Genomic DNA, 15277 nt, shown 5'->3' with positions numbered 1-15277 from the left:
GCATACCAAATGGCTTAATATAATATTTTCTTTTTGTGGTTCCCAGCTGAAGTCAGCATTTGAGACAGTGAGTGAGGAGAATGCAGGGAACCAGGCAGCTCTCTTGGCAGCACAGAGGAAGGATGAGAAATCTTCTGAAATAATATCTGAACTCACCTCGGTAAAACTTTTATGTTAAGCTCACCTGAGCACAACATGCTCATAGTGATCTTTGGTGATTGTCTTTTGTTTGTTGTGCATTGGTCTATGTCAACATTCATTGCCCAATTGTCATAAAACTTGACCAGAACATATATTTAATAAAAAGCTGGTGAACACTTTAGTGTACACAATTGCTGACTTCATGAAACTTGGTCACAGCATTTTTATGCCACCAACGGGCGGCAAATAGTTTTTGCACTGTCGGTCGGTCAGTCTGTCTGTCTGTCCATCCGTCACACTTTTGTTGTCCTCATCTAATTCAAGTAGTTCTCATCCGATCTTCACCAAACTTGGTCAGAAGTTGTATATAGATAATGTCTAGGCTAAGTTCAAACATGGGTCATGCATATCCCAAAACTAGGTCATGGGGTCACTTAGTGCGTTTCAAACATTCAGCATGGTGTCTGCTCTCTAAATACTAATTTAAGTAATTTTTATCCGATCTTCCCCAAGCTTGGTCAGAAGTTGTATCGAGATAATGTCTACCCCAAGATCTAACATGGACCATGCTGGGCCAAAAACAAGGTCACGGGGTCACTTAGTGGGTTTTAAACATTCAGCATGGTGTCCACTCTTTAATTCAAGTAGTTTTCAAACGATCTTAACCAAACTTGGTCACAAGTTTTATCTAGATAATGTCAAGGCCAAGTTCAAAGAACATGTGTTTTTTTTCGACAGTTGACAAAAATATACATGCATTCCTGTTATTTGCATGCAAAGAATTGGCAGTAAAAAACATAAGCAAACTGCAGCAGATGACATATGTAACAAACAACAAAATTTAAATATTGAACACATGTTATGCAGCAAAATAATAGTTAAATAAAATAAAGGCGATATCTCAAAAACATTTTCGCAGTTATGCTTTTATGTAGTGACAAAGCTACAGTTTGGGGCATCTTTAATGTCGTGTGGACACATTTCTTGTTCCCAATGAAATCTTGACAGATTTCATGACTGTGTCATGTGTGATCAAAAACTTGGTCACTGGGTCATTTTCAAAGGCTTGTGAACAAATGCTGTGGCCATATTTATAGCTATATTAATTGTCTTCAAACTTGATTTGAATTCTTCAAACTTGATTTGAATATAAGTTCTAATGATATGTCAGTCAAGTTAAAAAGTTGGAAACTATGTTTAGTTAAAAAAATGATATGAACACACCAAAGACAACGTTTATTGCGAAATGCTCATAAAACTTTGTCAAAGCATTTGTCTTGATGCTATTTCACGAGTTATAAATTGACTTATGTGTGGGAAAAAATTACATTGTCAATTTTGAGATAAAGCTTGTGAAAACTCTAGAAGTCGCGTGTGTTTGTGCAATCTTTTATAAACTGGCTATAAACATTGGAAATCATTGTAATTATTAAAAAAGATGGCTACCTGCTAGTGAAGGGGTAGTTTTGTTCTGAGGCTGTTCAGAAACAAGTACATTTTGGTCTCAGGTAAGCGCCTTAGTAATTTTGGCCATCTTGTTTTGACTTAATTTAATGTTTCCTTTTGTTTCATCTGTTCTCAATAAGATCCCTGCTTTTTAGCACAAGATTTCATTGATGCATTTTTAGTTCACCTGTCACAAAGTGACATGGTGAGCTTATGTCACCGTGTGATGTCCGGCGTCCGTTGTGTGTGCGTGCGTCCGTCAACAATTTGTTTGTGTAGACAGTAGAGGTCACAGTTTTCATCCAATCTTTATGAAATTTGGTCAGAATGTTTATCCTGATGAAATCTGGGTTGGGATTGTATTTGGGTCATCTGGTGTAAAAAACTAGGTCACTAGGTCAAAAACTAGGTCAAATAATAGAAAAACCTTGTGTAGACAATAGAGGTCGCAGTTTTCATCCAATCTTTATGAAATTTGGTCAGAATGTTTATTTTGATGAAATCTGGGTTGGGATTGTATTTGGGTCATCTGGGGTCAAAAACTAGGTCACTAGGTCAAAAACTAGGTCAAATAATAGAAAAACCTTGTGTAGACAGTAGAGGTCACAGTTTTCATCCAATCTTTATGAAATTTGGTGGGAACATTTATCTTGATGAAATCTGGGTTGGGATTGTCTTTGGGTCATCTGGGGTCAAAAACTAGGTCACTAGGTCAAAAACTAGGTCAAATAATAGAAAAACCTTGTGCAGACAGTAGAGGTCACAGTTTTCATCCAATCATTATGAAATTTGGTCAGAATGTTTATCTTGATGAAATCTGGGTTTGAATTGTATTTGGGTCATCTTGGGTCAAAAACTAGGTCACTAGGTCAAAAACTAGGTCAAATAATAGAAAAACATTGTGTAGACAATAGAGGTCGCAGTTTTCATCCAATCTAATGAAATTTGGTCAGAATGTTTAACTTGATGAAATCTGGGTTGGGATTGTATTTGGGTCAAAACTAGGTCAATATGTCAAATAATAGAAAAACTGTCAACAATTTGTTTGTGTAGACAGTAGAGGTCACAGTTTTCATCCAATCTTTATGAAATTTGGTAAGATTGGTAAGAATGTTTATCTTGATAAAATCTGGGTTGGGATTGTTTTTGGGTCATCTGGGGTCAAAAACTAGGTCACTAGGTCAAAAACTAGGTCACTAGGTAAAATAATAGAAAAACCTTGTTAAGACAATAGAGGTCAGAGTTTTCATCCAATCTTTATGAAATTTGGTCAGAATGTTAATCTTGATGAAATCTGGGTTGGGATTGTATTTGGGTCATCTGGGGTCAAAAACTAGGTCACTAGGTCAAATGATAGAAAAACCTTGTGTAGACAATAGAGGTCACAGTTTTCATCCAATCTTTATAAAATTTGATCAGAATGTTTATCTTGATGAAATCTGGGTTGGGATTGTATTTGGGTCACTTGGGGTCAAAAACTAGGTCACTACGTCAAATAATAGAAAAACCTTGTGTAGACAATAGAGGTCACAGTTTTCATTCAATCTTTATGAAATTTGGTCAGAATGTTTATCTTGATGAAATCTGGGTTGGGATTGTATTTGGTTTGTCAGGTGAGCGATTCAGGGCCATCATGGCCATCATGGCCCTCTTGTTTTGTTTTTCAGCTGGTGAAGGAACAGAAGGGCAGAATTGCAGAGCTATCGAAATCAAAACAAGAGCAGACTGCCCAATATAGGGTCAGCATATACAAGATTCTATCATAAATAGGCCGTGTTCTATGAAAAGATGATTTTAAGCATGTGCGTAAAATGTCGTCCCAGATTAGCCTGTGCAGTCTGCACAGGCTAATCAGAGACATCACCATCTGCTTTTATGGTATGTTTTGTTTAAAAATAGTCTCTTCTTACCAAAAATCTTGTTTAAGTGGAAAGTGTTGTCCCTGATTAGCCTGTGCGGACTGCACAGGCTAATCTGGGACGGCATTTTATGCACATGCATTAAATTCTTTTTTCACAGAGCATGGCCCAAATTATTTGGCAGTTAATCCCTGTGTGCTGACAACACTTGCTGTTGTGTGCTGACAACACTTGCTGTTGTGTGCTGACAACACTTGCTGCTAAAATTGGTCATAAAAGGGACAAAGAAAAGATATTTGAAAAGTATTTATAGATCAGCTGTTGCATTATGTGGGTAGTGTGTACTGGTTGATATTAAAATTAAAATAACCATAAAGTCGTATCAGTTCAATAATTTGAAATCAGATGCTTAATGTCTGCTGTTGCACCTGCGCATACAGGCTTATTACAATTCTGATTGTAGTAAAATGAGAGTTGTCATGATTTGAAGTGCTATTGTTCTATTGTGCTATTGTTCTATTATTCAAATCCTGATTGATACACAAAATAAGGTGTCTGTAATAATTTGTTTTCAAAATAAATTGTGAACTAAGCTTATGCCTTTATGTGCCTAAAGAGTTTACTTTAAATTGCAATATAAGTAATAATAAGGAGGCTGAGGAACAAATAAATATTAATAATGTATTTCTTGTAAATACGTTGTCACAAGAAGAAGCATCAGAAATTATATTTATTGATGTACAGTGTCATGTCATCCTCATGGTAAGACTGCCTCTAATATTTGATTGCAAATTAAGATTCTTTTTTGTGTGTTTTACAAAATATGGCAAATCTTTCATCTAAATTAACAAATGAATTGTTTCTGCTGTATCTATAATGCTTCAGTTTTTGAGACAGGTTAGTGTTGATATGTGAAATAGGTTACTTCATAAACCTTAATGTGGACAGCTTGTATTCAGCAGCCTCAGCGCTTTTCATCTTCAATGTTTGGCAAGTAAAGTTATTGCTTGTTGTACCACACAAGTGTGAATGTGATGAACAATTAAGGCCCAAAAATCTGGACCAAACTTGATTAAGTTATGAACGTCTGATTAAAAACACAGATGTTTTAGATCAATAGTGTACGACTTTGTTATGACAATTTTTAGGGTGACCCAAAATGCTTCTTTAATGCAAACACAACATGAGAGTATTAGAAATGATTTTTATGCCCCCTTTCGAAGAAAAGGGGGTATATAGTTTTCGTAATTCGTAGTTATAGTAAAATGCTCATAACTTCTATCAAAGCGTTGGCTATAACTTTTGCATTATTAAAGATAGAAACGTGATATTTGGCATGCATGTGTTCTCATGAAGCTGCACATTTTGAGTGGTGGAAGTTCAAGGTCAAGGTCATCCTTCAAGGTCTAAGGTAAAAAAAACACACAAAAAACAAACATTTTCAAAGTGGTGTTCTCATGAAGCTGCACATTTTGAGTGGTGGAAGTTCAAGATCAAGGTCATCCTTCAATGTCAAAAGTCAAAAAAAAAAATTTATTTTAAAGCGGCGCAAAAGGGGGCATTGTGTTTCTGACGAACACATCTCTTGTTGTTATGTTATTTTGGAGCTTAAATGCACACATAGCTTTGGTTTGCATTTTGGGCCCAGTGGTTGAATCAAATGTCATAGAAAAGAAGAATTGTTATCTATCGTGTTGTATCCCTACAGGAGCGTGTGTCCCTGTTAGAGGCCCATGTAGAGGAGGCCAGGAAGAGGATGGTGCAACTGGAGCTCCTCAAACAGGTAGGGGCTGGGTGGTGGTGGAGTGATCATATTTAAAAGTGGGCCTGTCTCATTATTATGCCCCTCTTCGAAGAAGAAAGGGTATATTGTTTTGCTGGATGTCCCTTGGTCTGTCTGTCGGTAGACCAGTTTGTTTCTGATCAATAACTTGTCAACAAAGTGACCGATTGGTTTGATACTTCATATGTGCATTTGCCTTGGACAGTAGATGACCCCTATGAAATTGGGTTACTAGGTCAAAGGTCAAGGTCACTTTAACACTTGTATTGTTTTGCTGGGTGTCGGTCTGTCTGTCGGAAGACCAGTTCGTTTCCGATCAATAACTCATCCAATTGGCTTGATACTTCACATTTGCATTGGCCTTGGACAGTAGATGGTCCCTTTTGAAATAAGGGTCACAAGGTCAGAGGTCAAGGTCACTATCAAACTACATTAGTGCGAAAATTGTTTCTGATCAATAACTGGTAAACCAATAGACCTATTGGGTTGATACTTCACATGTGCATTAGCCTTGGACAGTAGATGATCCCTGTTAAAATTGGGAAAGGTCACTATTACACTTGTATTGTTGTGCTGGATGACGGTCTGTCTGCCGGTAGACCAGTTCGTTTCCAATCAATAACTCGTCAACAAATTGACAGATTGGCTTGATACTTCATATGTGCATCATACTACATAAAAGTGAAAATTGTTTCTGATCAACAACTCGTCAACCAATTGACCTATTGGGTTGATACTTCACATGTGCATTAGCCTTGGACAGTAGATGATCCCTGTTGAAGTTGGGGTCACTAGGTCAAAGGTCAAGGCCACAATCACACTAAGTGTGAAAATCTTTTCCGATCAATAACTCATCAACGAAATTGACCGATTGGCTTGATACTTCACATGTGCATTTGCCTTGGACAGTAAATGATCCCTATTGAAATAAGGGTCACTAGGTGAAAGGTCAAGGTCAGTATCACACTATGTGTGAAAATTGTTTCCAATCAATAACTCCTCAACGAATTGATCAATGGCTTTACACTTCACAGGTTGATACAATAGACAATAGATTACCCCTATTGAAATTCGTGTCACTTGGTCAAAGGTCAAGATCACTGATACACATTAAGAGTAATATATTTTCCGATCAATAACTCGTCAACTGATTCACCGATTTTCTTGATACTTCCCATGTGCATTTGCCTTGGACAGTAGATGACAGGATAATTGGGAAAAGCGTTTCTGATCAATAACTCGTCATTTAATTGACAAATTAGCTTGATACTTACCATGCGCTTGGCCATGGACAGTAGATGATCCCTAATGAAATTAGGGTCACTAGGTCAAAGGTCAAGGTCACTGTTACAATAAGTGTGAAAATTGTTTACGATCAATAACTCATCAACAAATTGACCGATTGGCTTGATGCTTTACATGCGCATTGGCCTTGGACAGTAGATGACCCCTATTTAAATTGGGGTCGCTAGTTCAAAGCCCTTTTGCGAGGGGCATATATCTCCAACCGCGAAACTCTTGATCAATTTTAGACCAGCACATGCCAGATATAAAGGTTTATTGTCTGGTTTATTGAGATAGACAACACAAGCATTTCTCACAAAATATTGTGAACGGGGACATTAACCCTTTCCCACTCATTAGCAAAGTAAAAGTGGCTATATGCATACAGTATAAAACAAGAACAGCATGCAAGTAACTTGCAGTCTGTTCAGGTTTTATGCTGTTTGCTGCTCATCAGTATCGAAGGGTTGAAAATGAAGCCGTTGAAACTTAAATTAAGTTAGAAAGGTATTTAATTAAATGTAACTTTCTGTAAATAAGGGACTACAAATGCATCAAAATAAATATGTAAGTGGTAAAGGGTTGAATATAAGGGTCATAAACCATAATATTACAATCTGTGCCTTGTTTACAACAGGACAACATTAAGCTGAAGTCCCAGGTCCATGGTCAGGAGTCTGTGATAGAAGGGCTGCGGGCCGAGAGGAAACTGTGGGAGCAAGAACTGGCACAACAGGGTCAGTAAATACATTTGAGTTACCCTCGAAAATAGGTTTAAATGCATGTGCGTTTAGTGTCGTCCCAGATTAGCCTGTGAAGTCTGCACATGCTAGTCAGGGACAACACTTTCCGCTCAAACTGGTTTTTGTAAAGAAGAGTCTCACTTTGAACATGTAATACAATAAAAACGGAAATTGTTGTCCCTGAAAAGCCTGTGTGGACTGCACAGGCTAATCTGGGACAACACTTTGCGAACATCCATCAAACCCCATTGTCACAGAGGGAGGCTCAATCAATCAACATTCAATTGGTTGTCAAACAATCTGTTTACTTGAGGCTCAATCAATCAACATTCAATTGATTGTCAAACAATCTGTTTACTTGAGGCTCAATCAATCAACATTCAATTAGTTGTCAAACAATCTTTTTACTTGAGGCTCAATCAATCAACATTCAATTGGTTGTCAAACAATCTGTTTACTTGAGGCTCAATCAATCAACATTCAATTGGTTGTCAAACAATCTGTTTACTTGAGGCTCAATCAATCAACATTCAATTGGTTGTCAAACAATCTGTTTACTTTAATAGCTGACTTGTATACCAGGTGCTCTTGTAAGCTTTTGTGATGACATTGTCGTCAACTTTTAGCACATGTCTATCAACATTTAAAAAAGTAAAGATTCTACAGGCCACATTTATTGGCCAATATTCATGAAACTTTGTCACACTATATTTCCTTATCAAATCGTAGCTGAGTTTAAAGGGGCCTTTTCACAGATTTTGGCATGTGTTGAAGTTTGTCATTAAATGCTTTAATTTAAATTCTTTAGGACATTTTCTTCTAATGATATATCAATGATATAATTCAAAATTGCTGACACATTTCTACACTGTGGATTATATTTTGGATTAAGTGTGTGTCCAAAATGTAGTGTTGAGGCATTAATGTCTGTGATACATTTCTAGTTACAATCAAATTTTAACCAAATACAATTTTTCAAAGTGTGCTTTCATCTTGATAAAGAGAAGGACATTTATTTAAAAATTGGGGAGGGGGGGGGGGTTGTCTGATGACACATATTTAATAAAGCAGAAAAAATTGAGAGTTTATGAATGGTAACATTCTCTGCAATTCTTGCCACAAAAAAAACCCACTTTAATAATGTATACTGTGGTATTTAAACAGTGTCTGGGTGCGACCATGCCTGAACTTCTACATTCGCTTCAACAAACTCCTCTGTATGCACTCATTATCTGGTAGACCAAGGTTCCAGCAGACATAAGCCATTAATGCTCAATTTTTTGTTTTGTTGCTAAAATCCTTTGCTGCTTTTTCTGTATTCTAAGAGATTGAGAAGTACTTTTAGCACTTGTAATGTTACACTGTAGGGTGCAAATTAATTAAATTGTGGCTATTTTCATCTTCATTGTATAAGGAAGTAGGATTGAAATCTGTATTCTTTCATCTGCCGATAAATGTGGGCAAGAACGGACCAACAACATCAATTATGAATCAAAACAAACACACAATATCCTTGGTCAATAGTACACTGCAACTCCGCTATTTCACAGTCCATTATATCCTGATGACCAATATGTCGCAGGTCAGTTGTGGACCACATTTGTATACCAACTTAAATATTCTGTGTAATCCAACAGTTTTAAATCCAGTTTTGACCATATTGTTTGCCTTTTAATGAAGCATTCAAATATTAAAGCCCATGCTTTCCACAAGAAAGAATGATGTGATAATGTACATATGGTCTAATTTTGGCATGGATTACCAAGGACTAGACATATACACGAGGACTGTTTTTAACCATTTTTCGTGAACATTAAGACTTGGCCATGCTTTTTGGATTGACAAGTTATATCACAATCCAGATATGATCCATGGTGATCCATGAATCCAGCGAACTGCATTGTAAGAGTTGCAGTGTACACTGATTGTTTTACTGTCTAATGCTATAACTCAAACAGTGAAGCTATTGCATACGAATATTAGAAAATCACACTATGGGTCTGGAATAATCAGGAATAGCCAGATTAACTGCTGTCAGTCTCACAGTGTGGTCCTGTCTTCAAAGCTTTCTTGAAAATGTCACCAAATGTCATCTTGTAACACATGAAAAACCTGGCTGCCATCTCTGCAGAATTTAAAGATTAAAATGTCACTTATATTGTGCAATAATTGAGGCTATGCAGATATTGAGAGCTACTCCATTAATATACTGGTTTGATAATCTATCATTTGTTTGGTTTAATCTGGTTATTTAACTTTCTAATCGGTTAACTTTATTTTACAAAATATTTTGCGAAATATTGGTTGATTCTGAGTATTTATGTAAATTTAAGTAAAATCAATATCAGTATTGTGATTCATTGATTATTTACGCTTAATCCACATTGAAAAGGTCTATCCGACAAATATCAAATGATTTTAGAATAAAAGTTTTCTGCTCTTTTATAAACTCCAATGATAATAAAACCTCATGCAAAACAAAGTTGTAAAAGGAGAGTCTCATGGTTTCAGGCTTTCAATCTTTCTGTCCTACTGTCCTTGACCCTTCTTCAGATTTCTTTTCCAGAGCATCTAGAAAATTATAAGAGATGTCAACTTGAAACTTCATTTGTAGGTAGAATTCATTGTATGATGAGCTTTGCACCATAAACATAACTCTTGCTCCCCTAGTTTTTAGAGTTATTACCCTTTGTTAAATTTTGTTTACGTTTAGTCTGGAGCATATCTTGAAAACTAAAAGTAATATCAACTTGAAACTTCATAGGTATATAGATCTTTTGATAGGATGTGCAGTGCACAAGAACCATCACTCTTGCTCCCCCATTGTATGATTCTTGCTCCCATATGTTAACAGTTATCTTTTTATGCCCCCGGATCGAAAGATCGGGGGTATATTGTTTGGCATGCATGTGTATCTCACGGAGCTGCACATTTTGAGTGGTGAAAAGTCAAGGTCAAGGTCATCCTTCAAGGTCAAAGGTCAAATATCATTGTATTTTTCTTTCCTAAAACTTTTACCATCGTTAAAGTTTGGTCATAACTTTTTTAATATTGAAGATAGCAACTTGATATTTGGCATGTATGTGTATCTCATGGAGCTGCACGTTTTGAGTGGTGAAAGGTCAAGGTCAAAGTCATCCTTCAAGGTCAAAGGTAAAATTTATGGCTTCAAAGTGGCGCAATAGGGGGCATTGTGTTTCTGACAAACACATCTCTTGTTTGTATTTATATATTCTCAAGAGCATATCTCAAAAACTGAAAAATTATAAACTTTAACTTCATAGGTAGATAGATCTTATTTAGAGGTTTTTACAATGCCAGGGTTCGCACAGGGCTTGAAAAGTGCTTGAAAACGAGTCCTAGGCTTGAAAAGCCCTTGAACTAAGGTTGGCCTTGAAAAAGTGCTTGAAAAGTGCTTATTTCATGTAAAAAAGCCTTGAAAATGTTTATTTCTGCTCAGAATTACTTTTATCATCGCTTAAATAATAAACTTAAATATAAAGAGAAATATTACAAAAATTGATAATAAATTCCTTCGCGCAAAAAGTTGAGTACGACATATAAGTTTGGTACACTATTGAGTACGAACGTTATGTGTACTACGTCACAGATTATGTGTACTACGTCAGAGGTTCTCCATTCTGATCAATTTTCGCGACTGAAAACGCAGCAATGGGGAAGCGTCGTTTCCAACCAGGGTGGTTGACTGAATATTCCTGGGTACAGAAAACAAATGACATTCGAAAAGCACATTGTCGGGTCTGAATGAAGACCATTGATGTCGGGGTGATGGGGGAAAGCGCTTTGAAAAGCCACGAGAAAGGGGAAACCCACAAAAAAGACATAAAATTGAGAAGCAAACAGGATTCCTGCTACATGTTGTTTGTGAAACAGGAAGGTACTATTGTTAAAACTGTTAAATCTAAAACAGACATAAACAACAACAGCCCATCTGTGTCAAACCAGGAAGGCACAGCCACAGAGAGTGTGCAGATAGAAGATCTTTAAATTCCAGGACCTTCCCAACCATCAGCAGCAGTATCAAACTTGCAGATAAATTTGTTACAAAAAATGATATGTTGAAAGCGGAAGTATTGTGGGTACTGCATACCGTTTGCACACATCAATCCTTCCATTCCAATAAAAACATTACAAAGTTATTCAGGTTATGTTCCATGACAGTACCATAGCAAAAAAAAATCTTGCGGAGACTGCAAGACTGCGTATGTGGCTGTTTTTGGGCTAGCTGAACATTTCAAAACTGTACTTGATAGTTCTATAAGTGGACCGTACTCAGTGTCTTTTGATGAAAGTTTAAACAAGAAAGACCAATCCAAGCAAATGGAAAATGCATTTTTTAAAGGAAACTAACATACGGTTCTCGGCCTTGAAAATAAAAATTTGGCCTTGAAAAGTCCTTGAAAAGTGCTTGAATTTAGGTTTGAGATTTCTGTTTGAACCATGAATGCAGCATACAGGATACGTCATGCATGACGGTGATAGTTCTTGTTCAAATATAGTTTCATAAACACAAACATGTAAATGCAAGCAATTATTAAGCACGTATTGAATTATTATTGGGTTAGGATTGTCTTTTGATATGGCTGTCATGCTCAGTTTGTCAAGTGCTGGACATGCAAGGTTATTGGCCTAGAATATCCTTACCAGTAACATTACTTGATAAGTCATGAAGTTTGTTGTACAACTTAATCTCCTGTTTTAGTGGGACTGTTGCCAGAAACAATCGTAATTATTCATGAAATATATGTGCAATATGTTACCAAGAGAAGTGTGAGTTGGTTAAATGAAACTCTTGATATGATCGAAATACTGTTGAAAATGAGGAAAATTAAAATGATAAATACTTGATCTTGGAAAATGCAGCATAATGTATGTGCATGAAGTATTGTACCAGATTAGCCTGTGCAGCATAATGTATGTGCATGAAGTATTGTACCAGATTAGCCTGTGCAGCGTAATGTATGTGCATGAAGTATTGTACCAGATTAGCCTGTGCATAATGTATGTGCATGAAGTATTGTACCAGATTAGTCTGTGCAGCATAATGTATGTGCATGAAGTATTGTACCAGATTAGCCTGTGCATAATGTATGTGCATGAAGTATTGTACCAGATTAGCCTGTGCATAATGTATGTGCATGAAGTATTGTACCAGATTAGTCTGTGCATAATGTATGTGCATGAAGTATTGTACCAGATTAGTCTGTGCATAATGTATGTGCATGAAGTATTGTACCAGATTAGCCTGTGCATAAAGTATTGTACCAGATTAGCCTGTGCATGAAGTATTGTACCAGATTAGACTGGCATAATGTATGTGCATGAAGTATTGCACCAGATTAGCCTGTGCATAATGTATGTGCATGAAGTATTGCACCAGATTAGCCTGTGCATAATGTATGTGCATGAAGTATTGTACCAGATTAGCCTGTGCATAATGTATGTGCATGAAGTATTGTACCAGATTAGTCTGTGCAGCATAATGTATGTGCATGAAGTATTGCACCAGATTAGCCTGTGCATAATGTATGTGCATGAAGTATTGTACCAGATTAGCCTGTGCATAATGTATGTGCATGAAGTATTGTACCAGATTAGTCTGTGCAGCATAATGTATGTGCATGAAGTATTGCACCAGATTAGCCTGTGCATAATGTATGTGCATGAAGTATTGTACCAGATTAGTCTGTGCATAATGTATGTGCATGAAGTATTGTACCAGATTAGTCTGTGCATAATGTATGTGCATGAAGTATTGTACCAGATTAGCCTGTGCATAATGTATGTGCATGAAGTATTGTACCAGATTAGTCTGTGCAGCATAATGTATGTGCATGAAGTATTGTACCAGATTAGCCTGTGCATAATGTATGTGCATGAAGTATTGTACCAGATTAGCCTGTGCATAATGTATGTGCATGAAGTATTGTACCAGATTAGTCTGTGCAGCATAATGTATGTGCATGAAGTATTGCACCAGATTAGCCTGTGCATAATGTATGTGCATGAAGTATTGTACCAGATTAGTCTGTGCATAATGTATGTGCATGAAGTATTGTACCAGATTAGTCTGTGCAGTCCGCTCAGGCTTATCAGGGATGACACTTCATCTTAAGTGTTTTTTTGCAAAGTTGAGACTTCTTTTAAACAAAATATATCATAAAAGCGGAAAGTGTCATCCCAGGTTAGCATGAGCAGATTTCACAGGCTAATCTAGGACAACACTTAACAATCATGCATTCGGCCCCTGTTTTCCAAAACCATGAAGAAACAAGAACTCCTCATGATTGTATGTTTTCAGGAGCGTCCCTGGCCCAGGATCGGGGAAGTCTGCAGGCCAAGTTGGAGGCCCAGACGTCAGAAATCTCCATTCTGAAGAAGCAACTTGAGGTAGCAGCCTGGCATCCACCGTTGTGTGGTGTTCTGTTAGGAGTTTGGCAGAATGTGTCACTCTAGATTAGCCTGGGCAGACTGCACATGCTCCAACTGGGATAATAATTAACGCACATGCATAACCTCATTTTTCCTGAGACAGTTTCAAATAATTAGAAAATGGCTTAGTGCAAACAGCATAAAACCAGAACAGCCTGTGAGTAACTCGCAGTCTGTTCAGGTTTTACGCTGTTTGCTGCTCATCAGTATCTAAGTGTTGAAAATGAAGCCTTAAAAATTTAATCTAGTAAAATAAGTCTTAAATGAATATAACTTCCTAAGGGACTACAAATGCATCAATATACATATCTAAGTGGTAAAGGGTTTAAATAGAATAACTGTTTAGTTTCTCATGGATGGAGATATTTTGTGTGCTGGTAGCTTACATGCATATCTCTTTTTGTATTGCACAATTATTTAAATATATGAGTCGTGTTCTGAGAAAACTGGGCTTAATGCATATGTGTAAAGTGTCATCCCAGATTAGCCTGTGCAGTCTGCACAGGCTAATCAGGGACGACATTTTCTGCCTAAACTTGATATTTGGTAAGGAGGGACTTCCTTGAAACTAAAAATACCATAAAAGCAGAAAGTGTCGTCCCTGATTAGCCTGTGCGGACTGCACAGGCTAATCTGGGACAACACTTTACGCACATGCATTAAGCCCAGTTTTCTCAGAACGCTGCCCATTCAAATATATCAATAGTTCAAATTAATTTATGGTTATGATGTTTCAATATTGACTAGATGTTAAATTATTCTTGCAGCGTGAAGCAGACGGTTTGAAGATCAAAACAAAAATGCTGGAGGACCAAACTGAGACGATAAGAAAATTGAAAGAGGTTTATAAGTGTCTTCATTTTTCGTCTTTTTTAACTGTATTCTAAGGTTTTGATCATTTTGGTACTTTTTACAATATTTTGGGCTTTTATTTATGCAACTTAACATAGTTGTGTTAAGTACTCAGGGGAATATTTACTTGAGGTTATTAACTTGGGAGTGTCTGGGTTGCAATAAGCAAATGTAATTATATTGTTGACAAATAAGTTTAATTTAAATTAAGATTGTCTTATTTAGCAGTAATAAGGTAACACAGTTTGAAAACATTCACATGAAGGGCAATACCTTCCTGCTACCTGTGGGTTTCATTTTTGGAATGAGCCCCAGATCCTTTAGCAGGTAAAAATGGCATGGTTTGGATTTAACTTGGGAAATTAAATGGGGTTTTTGTTTACAAATACACTTAAAATGAGAGTTTTAAAGGGACCGTCAACTGCGCTTGACTAAAAAAAAATGTCTAAAATACTGTGTGTTTTTTATTATTAGTTTAAACTGATTAAAATATCACGACTGGTATATAACATTACTTGAAAAAAATTCATATTTTCAGTATATTCGGTAATACAATTTTGCGATGTGAAATAGAAAGTACATCGCGAAGATAGATGACATAACGATAAACACACTATAAATAGTTTAAGTAGATTGATCATTTTATATATAAAATATATAAAATTCACTATGCATGCACAATTTGCATTCCAGGGTTTACCACGTGATGATCATGA

General features: G+C 36.5%; 1 protein-coding gene across 1 annotated transcript in view; it reads left to right on the top strand.

Annotated features, from left to right (window-relative positions):
• LOC127846487 (leucine-rich repeat and coiled-coil domain-containing protein 1-like) overlaps positions 1 to 15277 on the top strand; it is a 283849-nt gene that overhangs the window by 241739 nt on the left and 26833 nt on the right. The window contains exons 17-22 of the mRNA XM_052377759.1: positions 47 to 160; positions 3255 to 3326; positions 5155 to 5229; positions 7151 to 7250; positions 13579 to 13667; positions 14477 to 14551. Coding sequence (XP_052233719.1) covers positions 47 to 160; positions 3255 to 3326; positions 5155 to 5229; positions 7151 to 7250; positions 13579 to 13667; positions 14477 to 14551 — 525 coding nt within the window. The remainder of the gene's footprint in view (positions 1 to 46; positions 161 to 3254; positions 3327 to 5154; positions 5230 to 7150; positions 7251 to 13578; positions 13668 to 14476; positions 14552 to 15277) is intronic.

Source organism: Dreissena polymorpha, chromosome 9, assembly GCF_020536995.1.
Source record: "Dreissena polymorpha isolate Duluth1 chromosome 9, UMN_Dpol_1.0, whole genome shotgun sequence".
In the NCBI taxonomy this organism is placed as follows: domain Eukaryota; kingdom Metazoa; phylum Mollusca; class Bivalvia; order Myida; family Dreissenidae; genus Dreissena; species Dreissena polymorpha.
Note: the sequence above shows the minus strand (reverse complement) of the source record. Positions and strands in the feature narration are given on the sequence as shown.